The 23370-nt window shown below is 30.6% G+C and overlaps 2 protein-coding genes across 2 annotated transcripts in view; one reads left to right on the forward strand and one right to left on the reverse strand.

Moving 5' to 3' along the window:
• Positions 1-156: 156 nt before the first annotated feature.
• Positions 157-3181, reverse strand: LOC113392389 (ankyrin repeat domain-containing protein 13C). Its single transcript, XM_026628803.2, has one exon. The coding sequence runs from the start codon at positions 2888-2890 to the stop codon at positions 1559-1561; it is 1332 nt and encodes a 443-aa protein (XP_026484588.2). The 5' UTR covers positions 2891-3181; the 3' UTR covers positions 157-1558.
• Positions 3182-7350: 4169 nt separating this feature from the next.
• Positions 7351-23370, forward strand: part of LOC113392233 (TLD domain-containing protein 2) — an 85510-nt gene continuing 69490 nt past the window's right edge. The window contains exons 1-2 of the mRNA XM_064220988.1: positions 7351-7455; positions 10863-11093. Of these exons, the coding sequence (XP_064077058.1) occupies positions 10957-11093 (137 nt within the window). The 5' untranslated portion in view covers positions 7351-7455; positions 10863-10956. The remainder of the gene's footprint in view (positions 7456-10862; positions 11094-23370) is intronic.

The following is a 23370-nucleotide window of genomic DNA, read 5'->3' on the forward strand; positions in this document are numbered from 1 at the left end:
TTTTTTATCTTGTACATATTTATATAGTCTACTAAAATAATCCTTAACATTCAATAAAATTTAGATAAAAACATGATATTCTTTTTAATCATAGTCAAAATCAAATTCTTAAGAGGGAGTTTTTAATACATTTTGATCGAAAAGAAAAACTTAAGCTATTGTTTTTAAGATTTATTGCAACATTTCAAAATTCTTAATACCATTGAATTTTCAGCACATATACATATATATATATAAAATCTTTCAAAATAAAGATAGTAGTAAACTATGGGCAAGAAAAATATATTTTTAAACGGCGTATTAGGTGGGATTCGTACATTATTGTCAAATAGCTACAATGCATTTTTATACATTAATATATTCACAAAATTGATATTAGTTACACAGGTACATTTACTATGTGAGTCATTTTCTACTTTATAGTAATGTGCTAATTTGGATATGACATTATATTAAACATTTATAAATAACTTCTAAAGGTCTTTTTTGTTTTTAAATGATTAGCAACATTCTTTACAACACCACACTACAAATAAGAAATCCAGAAGGCACAAGGACTTTGAAATGATTGGGCTGGTATCAGTGATATCACTGATCCGAGTGGTACATAGAAGTAAATTTCTAACACTGACAAATACATCATATTAAATTCCATTCACTACTAATTATATTATCTAATGATCTACGAATAAAACATTGTCATTTGAAATAAGAGAATATTAAGTGAAATTCATGATCTACAAGCATATTGCAGGAACTTTTAAAATGAGGTGTATGTTTTATATTTAGAGGGCGCCGCAGTGACAATACTTTAAAATATAGCATAGTTTAAGTAAACATTCTGTATAAAACAAATTTTATTATTTAAAAATATTAACAATCTATTTATAATTTTTTTATACAAAAAGTAATTGAAGTAACAAGTTCCGGAAATAAATTATTGTGACTGCAATGTGTGTTGCACCATTGAAAGTGAACATGATAAATACACCTCATTATAATTTAAAATAGGCCTAGTGTTTGTTAAGTGTGTTAGATTCAGGCCATCTTGTATTGGGGTAACATCTTATTCTAAAATTGTCTAATTTGTATAAATAAAAGTTTACAAGACTGTATGGCCTAAACTAAAGTATATATAATGTAATAAATATTTAATAACACATTAAAATTATTAAATCAATTAATTGAAATAAATAATTTCTAATCATCCATAATAAGATTATCTAATAATATTGAAAACTTGTAATATTATTACTTACAAAAAATTAAAAAATGGATCTATAAATGAAGATAAAAACATTTATTTAACATAAATACATGACAATTCACCACAAAATTTACAAATCAATATTATTTTTCTCTACTCAACAAAGAGAATGTAATGGCTGGAATAAGAACTACCAAGGCCAAATAACATTGGAATCTCAATAGTGAGAAGGCCATGTGTAGACCTGTTGTAGTGCTTATCACTAAGGGTGCGCCGTACCCGACCACACTTAACTTCACGTTTCCATATCGGTCTTTCACTAATTTGAAACAGTGTTAGAATATCAAAGCGTCATAAATCAGGAAAACGTAACGGATCTTCAACATAGTCTTCTGGTATAATAAACAAATCATCAGGTATATCATCACGAAAATCAAATTTTTGAAATGTTATCTTTGCAGTAACAGTTGGAAGAATTGGGATGTCTATTTTTACTGGAAATCCTTTTGGTAATTTCATAGCAACAAATTGTCGTAATTTGGCAAAGTGTTTAAAGGGAGCAATCACTTCAAGTACATTCAGAAGCATATCTACACTCAAAGGGAAATCATCACTCATGGCTATAGTAGCTCGAAAATTTCTAGATGATTCCTTGTACACAAGTTCCCTCCCCAAGCTAGGATATTGACCGACAGGTGATGATATGTATGTTTCCCAATCAATGCCACTCTCAGGAGGAGGGTTCAAAGAAGCTCGCCTTACAGGTTCTCCATTTGTATCTAAATGTTGGGTATTACCTTTAGTCAAACTCTCTATGATAGCTTTATTCTTTTGCAAGTCATCAGTAGACAAATGTTCTCTCCTTTTCCGTGACTCCAATACAAGACCTGTAATTGTATAAATATCACTCTTATATAGACCAGCCACAGTCTCTTTACGGTCTTCACGGAAAATCCAGCCTGACTGAGCTCTTGCAAATGAAATACCTTTAGTGGACATTTGTGCAGCTAAAATATCACTTGACATTATTATGTCCACCTCATCTTCAATCTCATTTTCAGTTTCTTCATAACGAACTTTTTGAAATACTTTGACTTTGTTATCAAGCACTGTTAGTGATTCGCTTGGTGGTTTTTCTCCTTGGAAAATAAAAGATATGTCACCCCTCTCCCACTTCATGTCTGTAAAATCCACCAAGGTTGTATCCAATCTGATTCCTGATCCAGATTTATAAATCTTACACACATCCGAGGGTAATATTCTGGACACCAATGGCACCCAAGAATGAAAGTCCCACTTCAATTCCATATAAAAGTTCTGTATCTGAGACAAAGCTCTGATGAGATCTGGTCTTCTACACTCCATCTGTTCTCGTGCTTGTTGCTTAAGTTTACGAACGAGAGACGAAATCGTTTGACGATCCCCATAGCTAGTTGCTTCTGCAAGTGGTGACCAACCAGCAAGATTTTTCACTTTAACGGGCGCGCCATGAGCCAACAACAGTTGTACACAATCTTTGCGACCTAGCATTACTGCTAGATGTAAAGCAGTATTCCCATGTTTATCTTTTCGCGTCACATCGTTAAATCTCAGTAACGAAGAGAGCTTTCGAACATCTCCAATGAAAACGCATTCATGAAGTGGATATGTTTCAGCTACACCATTACAAATCAGGGTAGACATTTCGCATGTACGATTTGTTTAAATCATCACTATCAATATATAATTACTCCAAAAACAATACAAAGGCTGATCTAATCGATCAGATAAGATTAAGGTAGAAATATTGCATTTACATTTTGAATTATTCTTATTAAATTGTAGATGTGTTTTAAGTAATAAAATATTTTTATTACTTCCTAATTTAGGACAGGAACATCTTATTAATTTAAAGAAAGAAAAAAAAATTAATCAATTATATACATCATAGAAATTGCAAGTTTGACTGACAATGACGTATTGACATTTAAGGTTTTAAGGAGGTATATTCTACTCTATGGATGCGAATAAGAGGACGCTGTGGCAACTGTAAAACTTGCGTCAAATGTACAATCAATACAAGCAGTTACAATCAAGTTATATGATTGAATGTAATGATTCTTTTAACAATTAAAAATTGTATGTTTTTTTGTGAGTAATATAAATATATCTTACTGTTCTTTTAATTTGTTCTTATTTCATGTTGTAAAAAAATAGTTGGTGTTATTATGTAAACAACCACATTATTTGATTACCGGTTGAAGAGCTAACCCCAACATATATTAATTAATGATATATTAATTTTTAAAATATGAAAATAACATTTAGCTTTTAAATTGACATTGAAAGGATTTTTGAACATTATCCGTAATATTATTAAAATGAGCTGATTTATTTGAAGTAGAATATGTATTTCTTTTGTTATTTTAATTAAATTAAGTTATTATTGATAATTAGCATATTAGCACTAGAATCAAAATCAACTGAGAAATACTAATAGCATTTCTCTTTTCTAGCCACCATTTCACGAGATCATGTATTGTATTGGTAGCTATTTTATTTTTATTAGGAAATTTTATTTTTGTTCATAATAAATAAAATTAAATTATCGTAAGAATTAACATAAAGTCCTTAAATATATACAAATATGAATTAAAAATGGTTACTGTACAAATCCTGACCGCGTGGAATGGTAGCATTTATCGTTACCTTTTTTTCATTTAAGTACTCATTCTTTATAGGATATTATATAGAAGGTAGGGATTTATGTTTCAAAACCGTTTTCATAAATGCACAGTACTGAAACTAGATGGCTCTTACACCCTTGTTTTTAAAAGCGACAAAAGCGTAGTTTGAGTGTGAGAAAAATTGACAATTTGACAAATACGCGCAGAAGTATATAGTTCCTGTAATCCTGTTAGTTTTTATTGACTTCTGCTTAAAAAGTGCAATTTATCAAGTTAAAACATCCTAATTACTTTGTGTTATAAAATGTACTCGAATTGATTTGTTTAAAATTTATGTATTGACTTTCTTTGTTTTATTGTAAATAAAGTTACCGGATTGATACAATTAGATTTTAAAATTATATATTGATCACTAATGTTTTGCGACTAAAAAAATAATATTTTTGATTTGAATCAATTCATACTATTAAAAAGTGCTTATATAAATTTAGTATTTTATGTTATTTCGAATGAACCGGTGCAAGGATAAAATGTTTTTGCTTTACTGACTTGATTATCATTTTAGTGTGATTGTTATTGTCGTCAGCAGTTCCTCATATTATAAAAACATGTAAGTATACTTTTGAGCACTACAATATTTTTGTTACTGATATGTAAATATAAGAAAAAACTAAATACATAAATGTTGACTAAGAGAAAAAAAAATACGAATAAATTTGAAAAATACAGTATAAAAACATAAATTAATTATCTATATGACTAATAAAATTAAAAACTAACTTATTATGTATTTTAATTATTTATAAAACCTCATTAATATTTTATGTGTATTTTTTAATCTTAGTAATAGTTTCTAGAAAGTACATATATTTATAAAATATAAATCTGCTATGGAATGATATGGAGACCAATACTAAAAATATTTATTTTTTATATATCATTTAGAAAGCAAGTTCATCATTTGCCTCCTGAATTATTTTACAATATACATATATGCAAAACAGACATGTTATTTTTAAAATCATCTCTAAATATTTCATTACATGTATTATCAATAAGTAGCAAACATTGTTGTATACATTGAGTCTGTTTTATCAATAACAATTATAACAAGCTTGTAATAAATGTCAAGGTTTTAAAAAGATAAAAAAATCCATAAGAGTTGGTAAGTGATTAAAAAAGCTATAAAGTTCCTTCTAATTATATTAATTAGTTTGTTATTTATAATGTAAATTCTTAACGTCGAATAATTATTATATGTGTAAATCTACATGATGTTAACATAATGAGCTTCCAAACAGATGTCTGTCACAATACGGATAACAATTTTATTTTTGTGTTTGTTGAACCTGGCTGATAATGAACCTTTTGTTATCTTCTAATAGAGAAATACAAGTGAAATCTTCGTGATTTTCTTTTATTCTAAATATTTATATCTGCCTTTTAAACTGTTAAAGTAAAAAAACCGAATACTTTTCTAGTTAATTAAATATTTTTACAGATTACATATTATGTGTATATCATGTCACATTATCCTGTATAATTAGAAATGCTATTAGAAAGATGGCCACATCCTAATTTTCAAATTTAAAGTAATTGAATTTAAAAGTCATGTTATTTAAAAAAATCCATAGCTAACCACATTTGTTTTAAATATAGTTTTATTACAACATATGACTTAAGCAGGCTGCTTCCAAGAAATATTATTGAATAAAAAAATAAAAGTCTAAATTGCTGGAATCAACGCATGAATCGAGAAGCAGGTTTATTGCACCCACAGCCAAACGATAATAATTTATACATTTGTACATTTCAGAACATCATTTTATAAAGCAATATTATATGTATAATTAACAAATATTTCAGTTCACATATTTTTCAATTTCATGCTTCAGTATGAAATTGAAATATTATGTGAACTGAAATGTCTTCAGTGGTCTAATTTTTTCAATCTTCTTTTGTTATACTATCTATGTGTGTCATTAAAAGCGTTACATAATTCGCAACAATTCTAGGCTTACTGGGACTTTTTTCGTATTGTAATTTATTACATTTTATTAATTAAATAACTTCATTCGAATTTTATTTGTTGGGCACTATCTTCCATTTAGTTTATTATGTAACATATTATTTTATTGGAAATATATCGACCAGAACATTCAGATATATTCAATGATTGACTGCAAAGGAAAGGGCTAAAATGTGCCCTAACATGTATGAGCAATTGGTACGAATTTACAGATCGTATAGTGCGACACTGATGTTGTTACGGTTTTCATCTTGAGATTTTGGAAAAAGTAATACCTCACGTGAATTTTGTTCATACTTCATGTTTAAAAATACGTCACGGTTTCCTTTCTAGATTTGAAATCGATCTGCTGTACATGGAATTTTAAAAGATATACTGATAATTTTGTCATGTTTAATGTCAACATTCAGTCGAACGAAAGTAGAAAAGATAACCGAGCTAAGGTAGAAACTCCTCAATCCTGTTATCCAACTTAATTTTGTAAATGTAATAAAATACCTATTAATAAGCAAATATCTAAATAAAAAACAAATTGAAAAATCAAAAAAATGTGCTTTCAATCCAGTGCTCAAATTGATCAAAAAGTATCCGTATATATTATCTTATGTGCTTGTGCTTCTCGTGTATGTAATGTCTTATGTCTGAAAATATTTCTGTTAATTGTTGTCCCAAAAATTTTAGTAAGTATATTGTAGTAAAATTAACTTCCATCATTATTGTATGGGGTGTTGTAAAGTAGAGTAAATCGATGGTCTAAATACGAGCTACTAAACCATTGATGCAAGGAAATGTAGGTAATTTAAAAATCAATATTTATACTGACCTATGTACGAATTGACACAGCTCGTTGTCTTGGCGGAAACTATAAATGTATAAGTAGTGTCTACGTTATTTATTCATTTCAGTGTTTCATTTCTTTGCTGCTATTTGTATTTTTTTTTATAAAAATCGTCTGAATAGTATTGATGTACGTATAAGAAGAAATTATCATTACAAAATTATAAAGATTTTTTGTTCCGATTTTACACACCATACTTTTTTCAATGAAACTTTTATATTGACATGTATTCTAATTTAAAATTGAATAAAATTAAATATTACGTTTGTGTTGCAAATACAGTTCAGCGTATTTTTAAAACAACAACGATATAATCGAGAAATATTGTCTTACTATTCATCAATCACAATTTGCTATTGAGATAGAGTATTAAGTAATATAATTCATTATTAGCATTTAGCAATTTTTTTGTTGTTAATCTTTATATTATGTCATTTTAAAACATTGCAGCTTAATTATCATATTTTATTATGATAAATTTTATTGGCGACATTGTAAATTTCAACGATGTCGATAAATCGTTCAGTGATTATAAAGAGGAGGCGAAAGGGTGAGGCCCACGTCGGGCGCCATCGTCATGCGCCGCCTACACCGCGCTCCCCGCGCCGCTCTTCTCTTTCGTACAGTTGCACGTTTCCAGCCATCGAAGTAGACGTGTGCGCGATATGCCGTTTTACCCACCGTCAGCGCTTCTTCATGCGAATTTCGCACATTGGTTCGTTGCATCGATGCATGGACCACACTAGATGCTTCTGCACATAAAATCAGTCACCTAACATATTAGGGATGTTTTCATTACCATTTATTATTTTAATCATATAAAAAAATAGAACCATTGTTATCACTTAGTATCGTTAGAATCATCTGTTTAGTTAAACATGACCTGTTCAATCATGATGCAACTCATTGTAAATAAATAGAAGCAAAGAAAGTATTAGGCATTGATGTTTTAGTTTATGTTATGTGATATAAGAGCGACATGTGAACGTTTGATTTTGTTAGTCGTAACCTAATATTTTAAAATAAGTCCGTAAAATTATAAATATATAATTTTATGACATAATATATTATTTGAACTTTATTATTATAACCGAAAATGAAAATAATTCGTGAAAGTCTTCGGGCATATTGAGTCTTTAAACCAAAAGCTAATATGGTAAGACTTGTATTAGCTTTGGTATCAAAGTATTCGATATAGTTTTACGGTTATATTTTAACAAAATAACGGAATAGATTGTTTAGTTTTTAACATTTACGGAATTTCTCTATAATGATGCAAACTCACTTTCATGTACTCTAGCCAATACGTAAGTGTTGTATAGAAGTCTTATCGAATAAAGGAAAAAGTCAATCCTATTTTGCAACGTAGTTAGGAGATAGTTTTTGTTATATTTTTGTGTTCAGTTTCCGCTGCTTTCGGTTCGATGAAGTACTTATATGTTACCTCGGCTATTTGGAAACGACTATAAAAAGGGTCTCAGTAACTTAAATATTTCAATTCATTTAATTATTTTATGTAATGAATATATTGCTTGTTATATAAAACTACCGACGATATTAACTACGTTAACCGCGAAACATTTCCACGGAGTCGATAAATCGTTTGTTTTATCTAATGTAACTAGTCAAGAACTTGTAGTATTAAGTAGGTTAATATGTAAATTGACTGAAGTGCATTGTAGGGTAGGATGAGCTGTTGTCGCTATCTAACCCCCTTTTATGTATTGAAGTCTTATGTATGTATTTATATATTTGATAAACGAAATAAACATGATCATTCTGAAATAAATAGATATTTTACTAGAAATTTAACACCTCGAAGAGAAGAATGTTTTCAACTATGTATAAAAGCGCGTGCACGGAGCTCGTTGCCAAGGTTACAGGGTGGGTGCGATCAGCTGGACTTACGTAAGGCACGCGGGCTAGTGAGGGCGGGGGCGCCGCGGGCTGAGGTTAGGGCCGATCGATACCTGCCTTCTCTTGCTGTCGCCCGGTTTTTACTGTAATCGTAACTAAACATAATTGTACAAACTTAAATTTTGAACTTATAGCAAGAGGAATATAATAAAGTTATTCTACAAATCAAAATAAGGAAATTTGATTTATTTTAACTATTTTAATTTATCTTTTTGAGCTACAAAGATATGTTGCTTATTCGATTGGAATCAACATTTTAAAGTATTATGCAATTGTCTTCAACATAAACAGTCGAAGCCAAATCGATTAAAATTTCGCTCGTTGTGAGAAAAATCCTAAACCTACACAAAAAATATTTTTTTATACCTGTTCTTTGCCGTATGCTCTAATATGTTTAATGTGTGTGGTACATTTTATCTTAGCACTTAGATGTACATAATACAAATTGCTTTAAGTTGAGATGGGACTTCAAGAATATTGCACGACAAGAGGAAGTGGTGTCAGATAATGGATTGTCGCGGGCGGACGTTGCACAATGGTGTGACGACATCATAAATTTATTAGACATTGAATACGAGTATGCAGTCCCTTGTATGAATACTAAGTTGAATTTATTAAGATAGATTGCCCTTTTAAATTTACTTCAGTAGCAAATAGGCATATGTTATTATTGAAATATGCTGTGTTACCTACTTACCTAAAGTTTAAAAATAAAACCATTACCCCTTACTACATGGTGTTTATACGATTTAGTAGAATCAAGAATGTAGCTTAATATTACCATAAGGAAAGATTAATTTTAAGTTATATCGATCTGATTTTTGAATAAATAAACAATACAACTCGGTACGACGTGAATATCAAATGCATAGGTACCTACTTCTTATTATTTTACCTTCCAGAACTTGTTTATGTTATGAGATAATGGTTGTTTCAAGCACTGCATAGAATACGTGCGTTTCTGATATTTTATCTCAACGATTTAAAATGTTTCCTCAAGCTTTACTTGAGGTACACTGGCTACTCCCACACAAAAATATGAATATGTGGATATGTACATAAAACCGAGCGCTGGAGCAGAAATGCATAATTTATTTTTCACACGTTACATATATTCTTAGACGTGTCTCGTGTTATGACTGAGGAAGTAATTAACTATTATGTATTAACATTTATAATAGGATTTACGCGTAGAGGAAAATAATATTTAGTTTAGTTTATTATTAAGTAGCGTTATTATCAATACAGAGAGGCAAGTAATGCGCACTGAGAGATAGTTTGCACTGTATTTTATAACGTGTTGTGCATTATTCGTTAACTAATATTACTATTAAAAAAAAGACTATAATTTATATACTTTATGTATATTCGATATCTTTTACATGACTATCGCATGACAATTAAGTTTATTATGAAATTTAAATAAAAATTATTGGTCCTAATATATAATATTCCATTTACAATTTTTAAAGATGTAGTCTTCAATTTATTTTATGTTTACATAAAATTTCTTTTTCTAATTAAATTCTTAGTATAATGTAAATACTTTAAAATATAATAGTAGACGATACTTGTGTACAAGACATCAGTAAACAGGTTTGGCATGCATAAAGTGACTTTTGTGTCGTTATTGTTGTTCGATACAACGATGGAATGTTCTGCATAGTATCCGTCTCAAAACCTGTCCATAAACATTTAAATCCGATAGCCTAAAAATATCTGAAGAGTACTTATTATAAACATACATCAACGCGTCATTGCTATTAAAATATTTAAGGCGTATGATGATAAATTAAAATTTAATTTATCAACCGTATTTTTTTATTGTAACTACCTATAGCATACAGATGATCGAGGAGTTTTCTTTTCAAATGCTGTAATTGTTAATGCTTAAAATTATTTCGTTATTTCGTACTTTTTGTTTTTGCGTTTACCACATATTGAAATAAAACTATTTTTCATGATACCCGATCAAAAATTCAGAAATTTGAATAAAATTATTAATATCCGCTATTGATATGCATTAAAAATAGTTATACTTTAATGTGTTACACCTTTCACGCTATATACTGCACATTTCTAATTTATGTTTGTATATTTTGTTTCTGTAGAATCATTTGATTTTTCTTTCTTTAATTCGGCTACTCGATTTTTGTTTTGATGCTTCGCTTTATTTATGTGGCTTGGTGGTCTGTTATGTTGCAGCGCGCGTTTGTAATGGTGCTTGGCGATTCAGTGATGTCATATTAATGTGCAAGCGCGTGTGATATTGCGCTGGCGCAGCTATTAAAAGTTCGCGATGTCGTCACCCGCGCGTGCGCCATCCACCACCGTGCCACCCGGGGCCGGCATGCTACCTACCGGTCCTGGACCTTCTCGACAGCGCTCTCTTAAGGACCGACTCAAGGAGGGAATCACTGGACCCTTTCACTGGCAGTAAGTGCTCTTTCGATTTACGCTAAAAGCTTTTTTTCACAGGAAGCCAACACCTCTTGAATTCTCTTTACGCTTTTTGTGTGTCGCATGATTACCTACGAACATGGTTTATAATTTTTCTTTCTCATATCTGCGCTCTCTAACAACATCTTGAGAATGTTCTGAAAAATGTCAGGAAATTAGATCGGTGTTAAAAGCGTATTGTGATTCTGTCCTCATGATTTGAAACCTTCAACAATAGCGTTGCGTGTTTTTACTATTGCGTTACATTTTAGATAAACATTTATGAAATCTATGCCACAATATGCTACGAATCAGCTAAATGAAACATTTTTATCTTATAAAATAGTAGAAAAGTATTTTTTATTAGTAAATGATAATATTAAAAAATATATTTTTAGGGTAAAATATATTAATATAAATAAATGAACCAAATCAAAATTAAAGTAGTGAAACGCAGAAGAACAAAATATGAAAGGAACAGAACTGTAGGAATAGTTTATTTAATTTGTTACGCTATTTCCCTAGAAAATATTTTCAAAATCAGTTGGCTGTAGATTCGATTTGCAAGGCAAAGAGCTTGAAGTCGGCTATACTTGTTTTGCGAAAGGAGGTGCATTTGTCAACGGGAATTCAATTTGTTTCAAATCCAACTCTCTATCTTTTCTATTTATCCTGTATCGAGATATAAGAGTTTATGCTTAACGCAATTATTAAAACAAGGAATTTATATATAACTAGTGAAGTTTCAAATATATACGAAAATAATTGATTAAAAATACTCGGTAAACGTAACGGGTTATTCCGTTATATTTTTTATGTTACTTAGTATAACCCGTAACTGGCTAATGGGTACCTTAGGCATGCATGGCAGCAGTCCACGTAATTAACACTTGGACATTGTAAGAAATTAGTTAGTTTTGGCAATGTTATATCTTCGCAGACCACTCGCCACCTGGTGACCCATTTGCCTGTTGCTCTTTAGACGTAAAAAACCTTATGGACATACAGATATGATTTAACTCAAAAAACATTTGAAATATTAACCTTGTTCTGAATTGTTTATAAATAATTTGAGAGCAATTTATTATTTACTTGACATTGAATGACCAAAATCAAGAAGAACTAATAGGTATATATAATTTAGCTCAGTCTTAGTCAGAGAAATGATTTCATTTGTAACTGAAAGCAAAGCGTTTTAGTAAGTTTCCTACCTACAGCACTCCATATTAATAAGTGGTACAAATATTTACGTACGTGTAGTGTAACCTTTATGATCTTTTATGTGTACATTAGCTCCAACTACTAGACCCTTATCTCAATGAACAGTCGTGCCTGAGGCATATCTGGTATATATTATGTAAACTTAATTTAATTTAAATTACTACTTCCGATTTCTGAGACCCTGGTATTTATTACGTGTGTATAATGTGTCAAAATTATTTTTATAAGTTTAAATTACCGCGTAATGGTGTGTGGTTAGTTTATTATTTTTATTCATATATTTATAACGTAATATTATTAATATTACGTTCCGATTTGTTTTTTTTTTTTAATCTAAGTATATTGATCGGAAATAAATATTTCGAATATTATTTTATTTTAAGTCTTTTTGAAATCAGGAAATATTTTTTGTTCATACCTATGTTTTTCTATGTTGTTGCTGTATCAAGCGGAATATATGTAATTGTACATAGATACGTATAAGTATTTAAATATAGTAAAACAAATAAAATTCTAAAATTGGTTAGAAAATTGAAGAACATTTCGAATAAATCATAAGATATTCAAGTTGGCTGTGAGTGGGCTTGTGAATTTTAAGTAGGCTAGTCTTAGAACTCATGAGAACTATACGCTGCTAATTCCGTGGCGTTAGTCGCATCGCTTATCATGCCCGGAGCGTTCTTTGTTATAGAGCTATGCTCCGTAGTTCATGTGCCACGCCGTCCTTGGCCGACATAAAATGTTTAGGCACAAACCATCGCGAACCAAGTGGTAGGAGGAGGGTGAATTAACCGGCATTGTTTCCTTTGTCCCATCTTCTCCGTATCTATATCACAAATGAGCTACGTTTGTTGCAAAAACATGTGATGTTGGGTCTTTACGGTAGCTCCCGGACTGCATTCGCAATTCAGCCTATGTTAGTCGTCTTCCGCTCTAGTTCCCTTAAATTGTAGTCTATCTTAGTGCTTATTATTTATCATGATACTAGTGTTTGAATAAGAAAATTGTACGGCATTTATGACTTTTCTTTTGCGTAACAGACTCATTTGCAATGTACATTTAAATGTCATATACGCTCAATAGACAAGTTTTTCGCCACTGAGTTTTTACTAGTTTCATTTGATTTTATAATTTGTCTCATGCTCGACGATGATGGAAAATATTCCGATGGAACCAGTATGCGCCGGATGAATTTCGGTATTATGACTCCATCAAACTGCACTGGAGTGCAATGTTGTTTTTGTGGCTTTGTTTCTGTTAGGTGATACAAAAAAAAAACAAATACAAAATTTCCACGCAGAAAAGCGTTTCAGCTTATTTTAAAATATTAATAAATTATGTATTACAATATTATTTGATGTAAATACTATGTATCAAATCTTCGTTTTTCTTTTCTTTCAATTAACCGATATTATAATTTATGCGTAAAAGTAATAAGGTCCGAAGAAAAAAAAGAGCATTGACTCTAAAATAATATTTATCACGTAGAATAGTTACAAAGCATACGAAATATTGTCTTTGGGTTAGAGTCGTGACGAGCTCAAGTACACGAGGTCATGTCACATTGAACGGGTAACACCAGAGTCACGCGCGTCTTGCGCCGTACAAAACGAACCGTCTCATCGACCACCTACCGCGACCGATCGATTTCACACCTACGCCTTTGTCGCATCTCTATCTATTTTCCCTTTCCTTATTTACATATCAATATTGCATCCAATTGTGTGATTACTGATTAGCATATCTTTGTTCAAGGAAATTTAAACATCTACGAAGCGTTGTAAACAAATTCGTGATTAACTGACACTTTTTATCGGTATTGCGTATTACGGTATCATTTCAGAGAAATTTGTCACTGACATAATCTACATAAATCTTCCAATTCAAGTAACACATAATGTTCGATTCCAGCTACTTCTTAGTCATGGTGTTATAAACAGCTTTGATGTCAATATAGCAATATTATTCATCATGAAGATTTATTATTTTCCTAATGAAATTGTCAATATTGACACAGCTGTATATACCTGAGACATCTAAACCTACTTTCATAAGCGGTGTGGCAAAATAGACTATATGTTTTAGTTCTGACAGGCGAAATGCTACTGCGCATTATATGTTACAGATAACAAAGAGAGTTCTGAGATAAATGTAGGCGAGCCCCCTCCTTTATGTTTGCCTGATATTGCTTGCTCCCATTGTTTAATTTGCAAAGAAAATGGATAAGATAAAAATGTTACAAGGCTAACTCTCACTATAGGAAATCAAAACGTTCACAACTGACGGCAGTTGACAGCGCTTTTAGTCACGTACAAATATTTTTCAAACCTACCTATTTAGCTGACATATTCTGTTTTAACTTAAATGATAGAAAAATATGAAAGAATTATCTTAAATGATAACTTAAAAGTGTTTGAAGAATGACTTCTGCAAATATTGTGTCAGTTTAAATTGTTTTACATGTCAAAATTTATATGAATTTTCTTTCTAGACTTTTCGAGTTATACATTCTCATTATTCTTGCAGTATTAAATATATTGTGATTCAGATAATACTATTTTACTTTGTGCACATGTTCATGTTCCCTTAAAACTTAAGATGAAACTTTAAAATAACATGCAAGGATTCATGTTCGCCGTTTGAAGCGTTATCTCCGGATGATTCGAGTCCATTCTGTAATTGATGCCCGGAGCGGTGCAATGAGAAGTGTGTAATTGAATGATTGGCGGCGGCGCCAGCTGGACACCTCTCGAGATGATGCTCGGCAGGCGCATCCGTCTGACATGCATCATTGCTTACTGCGCACTACTGTGCTTGTAAGAGTATCGAGGGGATTTTCTTGTACTTATTTAACAAGGTCCTAATAGGATGCATTTACGTCATATATTGATAAAACGTCGAGTTAAATTTGCACAATCGGTATACCCCGTATAGTGTGATTACTGCGTGTATTGCGGATTGATTCCGTATCTTTTGGGTATTATGTCGGATTTAGTTTGTGGATAATACGAATAAATTAATCGAATATTAATTCATTCACAGTAAAAATTGATTGATATTTGAGATGGTTGTATTACAAACGTATCATTCGTTAAATTTTATAGGTATTCCTAGAAGAGAAATTTGTTTCATTTTTAAATAATTCCAAAGTGTTAAGCTTGTTTTAACATTAATCCTTGTTACTAAAAATACTTACGATTTGTGTTTAAGTATTATTTTCAAACAAAATCGTTTATGGAGTTTTATTATTTTGTAACGATGTTTTAGTAAAGTGGAACTAAACGTAGTCGAAGTGTTTTAGATGATCAATGTATTTTGACAATACAAACAATAATAAAGAAAACGTTTAAAAATATGTATGTCGTTTAGTCATTATTAGTGACTATTAAGTTATCATGAGTTTGAATAAACTCGTTGATGAATAAACTTTTTTTTTCATGCACAGAAAATATCGAGTTAATGATCCTATGTTAAAATTACCATATTGATGCAACATGTTGATGAAGAAATGATTGTCTCGGATTAAAATCCAGGCACCATATTCTCGTGCTCGGTAGTTTAGGGAAACATAATGAGGAAACGTGAAGAATATCAAACAAATGCGGTTGTATGGATATAAATGTGCTAGATATTGTTAGATTACCGTCCATTCACTTCTAAAAGGAGTCCAGGACATCCTCTTGCAAGAGAACCATTACTATTTTATAATATCTATCATATAGGTGTATAATAGTTGTGATTACGGTTTGTTATAATGATCGTGTTATGGTGTCGTGATGTGGTGTCCTAGGTCAGGTAGAAATACTTTGTCTACTGTCAGTTCGTTTAAAAAAATAAACAGAAAGCAAACAGCACAACGATTCGTTCTGGCCAGAGCTCTGAGTTAGTTAGTTAGCCACGTGTCCTCAGTTTAAACACGGAACTAAGAAGTAATCATTTTAACTTCTGTTGCAATAAATTCGATAGAATTAAGTGCTCTAGATATATTGTGTAAACAACTAAGAACCGAAATAAAATAAACAGATCTCCATATGCGGATAGTTTAAATTTTATTGCTTCAAATTGTTTACAAATACAGTTTAATGTAACATTCGAATCAACCTTTAAATAGATCACAACTCTTATCTAGATTTAGTAGATATTTCATATCAATTAAATTAATTGAAATTGCGTGCAATGCACCGTCGGTATTGCGGATTAGTATTTTTTTACGTTCCTTCGTAAAATAATTCATAAATGACTGAATGTAGGAAGTCAATGATAAGGATAAGTGTTCTCGGAAATAATTACTCCTTCAAGATTCATAAATATTTTTAATCGTAATATGTCATACATGGTAATGTCAGGTGATAAAGGTATAGTGAAAGTACAGAAACCCGCCGCATAAAATATTTATATATATAAAATTATTATTTATTTTATAACCGATCCTATGTGGCCTGATATGTGTGTGGGGAAACCGGTATGTTCCGGATGAAATTCAGCCGTATGTGAATCCACTAAAGCATTGGAACAGCGTAGTTGTTTCAGCTCGGTACCGTCACGTCAAGATGAGAGTTGACCTTTACGTAACGGTGGAAGAATTAATTGTTACTAATATATGAAGTCTAGTTGCAGGCGAAGGATTAATGTTTTGATTTAGAACTTCTCGTAGAACTTAGAGCTTGTTTGGTTTTAGATTTATAAATCTGATCCCGCAATCTTTAGTTTGGATATCAAGACCAGTCCTCAGATAATTCGTTTCATATACAGTATACAATGCATAATATTATACTTAATATATATTTTTGGTTACAGAGACATTGTATTACGAAATTATAATTATGGACTTTGAATAAAAACATATCCTGTATTGTCGGTGTACATGAAGAGTAGATCTTTATTCGTGATTTATAAATTCGAAATTTCAAATATATTATTGATAATGATAACACATTATAATTACTATCGCGACGCTAAATTAGCTACGTGTACAAGATAATGTTTAAAATCAGTCGATAAGTTATACGGCAGTTGACTGATATTATGTTTAATTTATTAAAATAATAACCAGATTTTATGTGTTAATTTGTGTTTAACAATGTTTGATATTTAAAAGCAAGTTCTAGTTTCACGGATGAATTTTTTTGGATTTATCGGGTATGTATTTTTTATTTATTCCATCAACGTATTAGGTATTTATTTTTGGTAGAAAGTTCTGGAAATTTAATTGTCAGAGAATATTAAAATTTATTGAATGCATTGTTTTGATGTCAATCGTCATTAAAGTTTTATCTAAATCTCATTGATTTAATTATATTAATTGCTTCATTATAGGAATAATGAAGTTCGTGAGCTATGTCTATTATTTTTATATTATGGTTAAATTTACGACAATTTGATAAAAAGGGCTCATAAGTATTTTTTATTAATAATAACTGTTATGCCTCTGTCTTTGCTTTAACACGTAGTTTCATACTTGTCATTATTGAAAATATCATAATTATTGACGCGTGATAATAATTAATCAAAGAAATGTTAATTTCTTAAAAATGTATTATATTTTTTGTGAGCATTATTTAGACATTAAATAAAAATTATACTTGGTGGTAGGGCTCTGTGTCAACCGTCTGCGTGGTTATCACCCACTCGTCATTGATGTTCTACTGTCAAACAGAAATACTAAGTATTGCTGTGTAATGGTTTGAAGGGTAAATGGTCAGTTTCTCAAATTCGCAAGTAATTATCAAATTCAGTGGTGCCTGCCTGGGTTTGAACCCGAAATCATCGGTTAAGATGCACGTGTTCTAACCACTGGGCCATCTCGGCTCTTTTAAGGCTATAATAATATAGATTCAATAAAAAATAAATATTATTATTGTATGTCAATTTCCACAATCTAAACGACGTCGATGTTTCTTTAGAGTTCATTATCGAGTACAGAACTTTCGCATTTATAATATCAGTACTAGAAAAAACCAGTAACATTCTGCAGTAACTATTGTAGGAAAGACTGGTAACATTCCGCAGTAAATATTTTTTATTGATTTACACTTATTAAATCAGGCACTAAAAGGCATTCTCTTTTAATAAATTCTTAGTATATCAGAGAATATATGGTGCAAATAATACAATAGGTAGGTTGAAGAAAAATATAATAACAATTACACATAGTAGAGATATGGCCGGTGAATGTCCCACTTTAAGGAGACGTTTTGGTGCTAATTCCACCACGCTGCCCTAGTGCTGTTCGGTAAATACCTACACATGTGGCAGAATGTCATTGAAATTAGACAATGCAGATTTCTTCAATATGTTGTCTTCACCACCGATCACGCTATGTGTTATAAACTCCAATTACACATAGAAATTCAGTTGTTCATTCAGCCTGGGTTTAAATTCGTTATCATCGATTGAGATGCAACCGTTCTAACCACTAGGCCATCTCGGATCTTTATTTTTGTCATTCTCGGCTGTCAATTTCACATATAATACATAAATATAAACATATACCTATGTATATATTAACATATATGTTATATAACATTATATTGTAAGTTTTATTATTTTAAGTTTTGAGAGTTGGAATCGCTTACTTTATTCTTACTAAAGTAAATACTTACGTTTATATAGACCGGAAAACTCATTAAAGTTCCTCAATTGTTGGACGATAGGCAGAAAAGTTTTGTTTCGAAACAAGTATTAATTAATTCGTGTAAGCGACCACAATGCCTTGTCAAGTACAGGGAACCCTTTTATTGTATCAGGGCTATTTAAATTGAAATCTTATTTTAAGAAGTTCCTTTTGGAAATTGTTTAAAACCTATCTTTTAAATTTATATTTTCATTGTACGTATTTTTATTGTGCAATAAAAATTGCTTTATAAAGTCATACATTTCGTGATAATTGCTGCTACTTTAAGCTTATAATAAAGTTGGAACTTGGGTCAAACTAATTACAGTAATCTTGTTAACATAATTAGGATCCAGTGTATAGTAGAGGAGCTTGTTTGTTATCAGGTCAGACGTATCATATTAAATGGATAGAAAAATTAAAACGTAATTATACTTAATGCAAGTAGGCTCTTACGGGCACTTTTGAATCGTCATTATATAAATTACCGTATCGGAATTTGGATTCGAGAATAACCGACAAGTAACTCAGTAAATATATAATACATAAATCAGTAGTTATATAAAATACTACTATTGATATATGTTTTACTTATTAAGACATTAGTCGAAGTGTCCGTCAGCTCTCAGAGTAATGTCGTTTGTGAGTTATAACGGATTTAATTTAAAAAATGGATACGCTCGCATTAAGAGAACAGAAATTATTAGGTATATGAGACAGAAGTGAAACGATTTCGGAACGTTGACCCATTTCGATGTTCACATAATACATAATACTCTAACCGGATAATCAGCGATAATTTATAAAAAAGGTTAATAAAATTAAATCTGACATGTAAATTTATGTTATTAATACTGGCCATAAATAATTAGTTTGAAAATAAAATCTACGTCACTATCAAGGTTTACGCCAGCTATAAGTTATCTTCAACAATATAACTTAATTAGAATGAAGCCAAAAGAAAGCTATACATTTCCACGATATATATGTACTACGAGTACTTTAGTTGTTTTGACTGAAAAAACTTCAAATTATATTAAAACTTGTTTCAAGCGACATCGTCTGCGTTAACAATGTTTTTATATTTTAAAAATGTACCGCTAAAACAATATAAGGTTTTTTTTAATTCGATATTTTAATATAAAACTATTGATGTTGATATTTTCAAATTGTTACCCCCGAAGGTCCCTCCCTTTTTAGTCGGTTACTTATGTTACGTCATAAAAGCAACTTACTGTCTAGATTTCGCATTTCTAGATTTCAGTAGGTCTGTGTCCGATGATATAAGGATGAGAATGTTTTTATTGCAGATATTTTTAATTTATTTATAACATACTGGCAAACGGGTACCACAAACATTTACGCTGTAAGAAATATAAACCATTCCGTAAATGCGCCACCAACCTTCGGAATTACGAAAAGTTTTGTCCCTCGTGCCTGTAATTCATCGGCGAATTCTCTCCTAAAGTGGGAAGATACTATTTCAGTTTTACATACATATATTTATAATTGTGCCTACTTCAACGCTAGAAAAACCAGAGTTTCTTCCAGTGATAGGTTAGCACATATTAACTAGGCTATAACTTAAATAGTGTATTACTTGAATGTACCAAATTTCATACTATAAAATGGTGTATTAGCTATAATTTATGTGTGTGTGTGTTATTTTGCATTTATCAATCAGCCTGTTCTTTCATGTACGTGTATATTAAGTTGTGTATTTTGTAAAACCAAGTCACATATATAAATGTTTAATTGTTCTTGAGTGAAATAATACTGTTTGTTTAAATCGTCGATAATTCTTTGTTTAATTTTGTTATAAATTATAGTTTGTATGTTTTTATGTCACAGAGGTAGATCATATTATGCAGCGGAATAGACCAACTTGTTATTTAATTATTAAATTCATAAAATAAGCGGTCGTAAATAAACGTATACGACATATTTGACATAATAACATAACTATATAAATATCTCATTGAATTTAGTTCAAATAGCATGTAAATAAATATTTGGATGTAATACAGTTTATTATCTCAACGATGATGTAGGTGTAGGCAGCCTTGTTCATAAATAAGTTTATGAATAACAAGAAAAGTAAATTATTCGATCACTACTACTCCTCCTCCTACTACTTCCGTTACTGGAAATAATCTTATATATAATCTTTAAAGGCAGGTAGTATTATCAAGATTATATGAGTATAGGCTGCAACTTTGTAATAAAACAACCATTTTTGGTGGTAAAAACTAAATGATAGTTTACATGATTACTCGCTTTTTAAAAAATATTTTACCTTATTAGCCAGTTCACGTAAACGTTCAAACTATCTTTCTTCTCGGAAGTCTTGTTTGTTTTAATACTGGAAGCAAGCAAACTTATCAAGATAACGTGAAATGTTTGTACAGAACGCGTTGTCATTGCTCTCTTGAACCGTAACGCTCGATCATATTATGTTTAAATTAAAATACTTGAATCATTACACAAAATGGTTTTAAACCACGGAATGGAGGAGTTATGCCTTGTACTTGCTTTGTACCATAATTGTAGGAAATTCATTAACAGTATATAATTATATCATATATATTATATTGATATAAAATTATATAGTTTTAACACTATGACGATATATGTACATTTACAAATAATAATGTTTTGACAAACTAACCGGAATATGGGGAACCATAAAGCAGTAACGAAGAAGATTGGAGATACGACAAGAGAAGCCGAAACCATAGTGAGATGGGAGCTGTTAATGGAAATTGGTTTAATTTTTTGTTTTAATAGTCCATGCCACTTGTAAAATTATGATTTACAAGTGGCATGGACTGTTAAAATAATCGATTGAAGACATCGACCAAGAACATGAAGAATAATATCAGAAGATACACGCCGAAAAAGTATACTGGAATCTCAGATTTCAAATGATCCTACATGATAATGATCTTGGCAGCGCAAAGCTCGGTGCAAGATGAAAGCCGAGAATGCTCACACTGCAGAAAACAAAAGTGAATTGAAGTGTTTTACCACTTTTTCGAGCTTCGAGTGTCGGATCAGCCGGGACGACAATGTCATGTCATTGACTGAAAATAATAAAATGTGTTGTTACCCTCTGTTTCCTTCGTAACAAAAGTATCATGGTTGCAGTCTGTTTTGATTTTACTTTTGATGTATGTAATGAAATTTAAAACGAATGATCATTTTATATAAAACATATTCAACATGTATATGAATTAAAAGTAATACGATATTTTAGTATATTTTATCTCTTAATAATTGACACAATTTTTTTATGTGTGTAAACGTCGCGATGACATCTATCGAATTATTATTTATTTATTTAAGTATTTATTATAAATTGCAATAAAATATGGTATTAATAAATAATTATCAACTACAAAAATGATTATAAATTAGATTACTTTTAACTTTTGTGGTTGCGCTCATAAATCACCAGTAAGGGCAATTATAGTGTATGTATTGACTAGAGTGATTATTTTGATTTACACGGCTCGTTGAAAGCTGTTACATTACGCCGAGTCTTTGCAATGAGAAAATTGCCAATTTTTATGCCATCAATACACGTTGCTGTCAAGTTTCTGTAATTATCCCGAAGATGTCAACAACAATTTTAAATTAAATATGGAACATTGTTTTTCAATTTCAGTCGGTATACATCAAAGATGGAGGAAGAAATACGCACGATTTTTATGGCGAAATGCAAACAGTTTGCCAATTATTCCAACTTTACACGTTTTCCATTGGCATTTTGACAGCCTGATAAAATTGTACAGCCTACGTTTCATTTTACAACTCGATACTGACTCATATTAAAGTTTTAATGTGTGAAGGTCGACGAAGGTTATAGATATATGAAATTGTTATTAAACGCTGCACCTTCTGACCTTGGTGTTGTAGTGAATGGTAAACAAATGCACCGAAGGCGGCAGATGACTCGCAGCTGGATGCTGTTTAATAAACATCGTTATCCTTCGTTAATTTACATTTACGTTACGCGAAGTAATGAATTTATAAATAGGACTGGAACGTTTATGGTATATTTTGAATATTCACTAAGAGTATTAAATATGTTATTCATGAATAATTATGTCGATAATAAGGAAATATGGTCGTAAATAACTTCATTGTTTTCAGTACTTATGACTTTTTTGTTTTATTTACTTCCGATAAGGTAATAGATTACTGCACTGTAACGATACAATAAGCTATATATTTGATATACATTTATTAATAAGACAAGAAATAATGTGTGAAATATGTTTCATTGTTTATATTATAACGATAGTAACTAGAATAGTATTCACTATTATTTTTATATATGTATTGTATTATTCAGAAGTTTTTTATACAATCCACTCGCCACTAGATGTCGCTGTAATACATTAAACCGTTTGAACCGATCGCCATTAAATTAAGTGT

Source organism: Vanessa tameamea, chromosome 5 (assembly GCF_037043105.1).
Source record: "Vanessa tameamea isolate UH-Manoa-2023 chromosome 5, ilVanTame1 primary haplotype, whole genome shotgun sequence".
Classification (NCBI taxonomy): Eukaryota; Metazoa; Arthropoda; class Insecta; order Lepidoptera; family Nymphalidae; genus Vanessa; species Vanessa tameamea.

Bases quoted from the DNA above. Each gene is read 5' to 3' on its own strand.
- LOC113392389 (XM_026628803.2), bottom strand. From the start codon at position 2,890: ATGTCTACCCTGATTTGTAATGGTGTAGCTGAAACATATCCACTTCAT.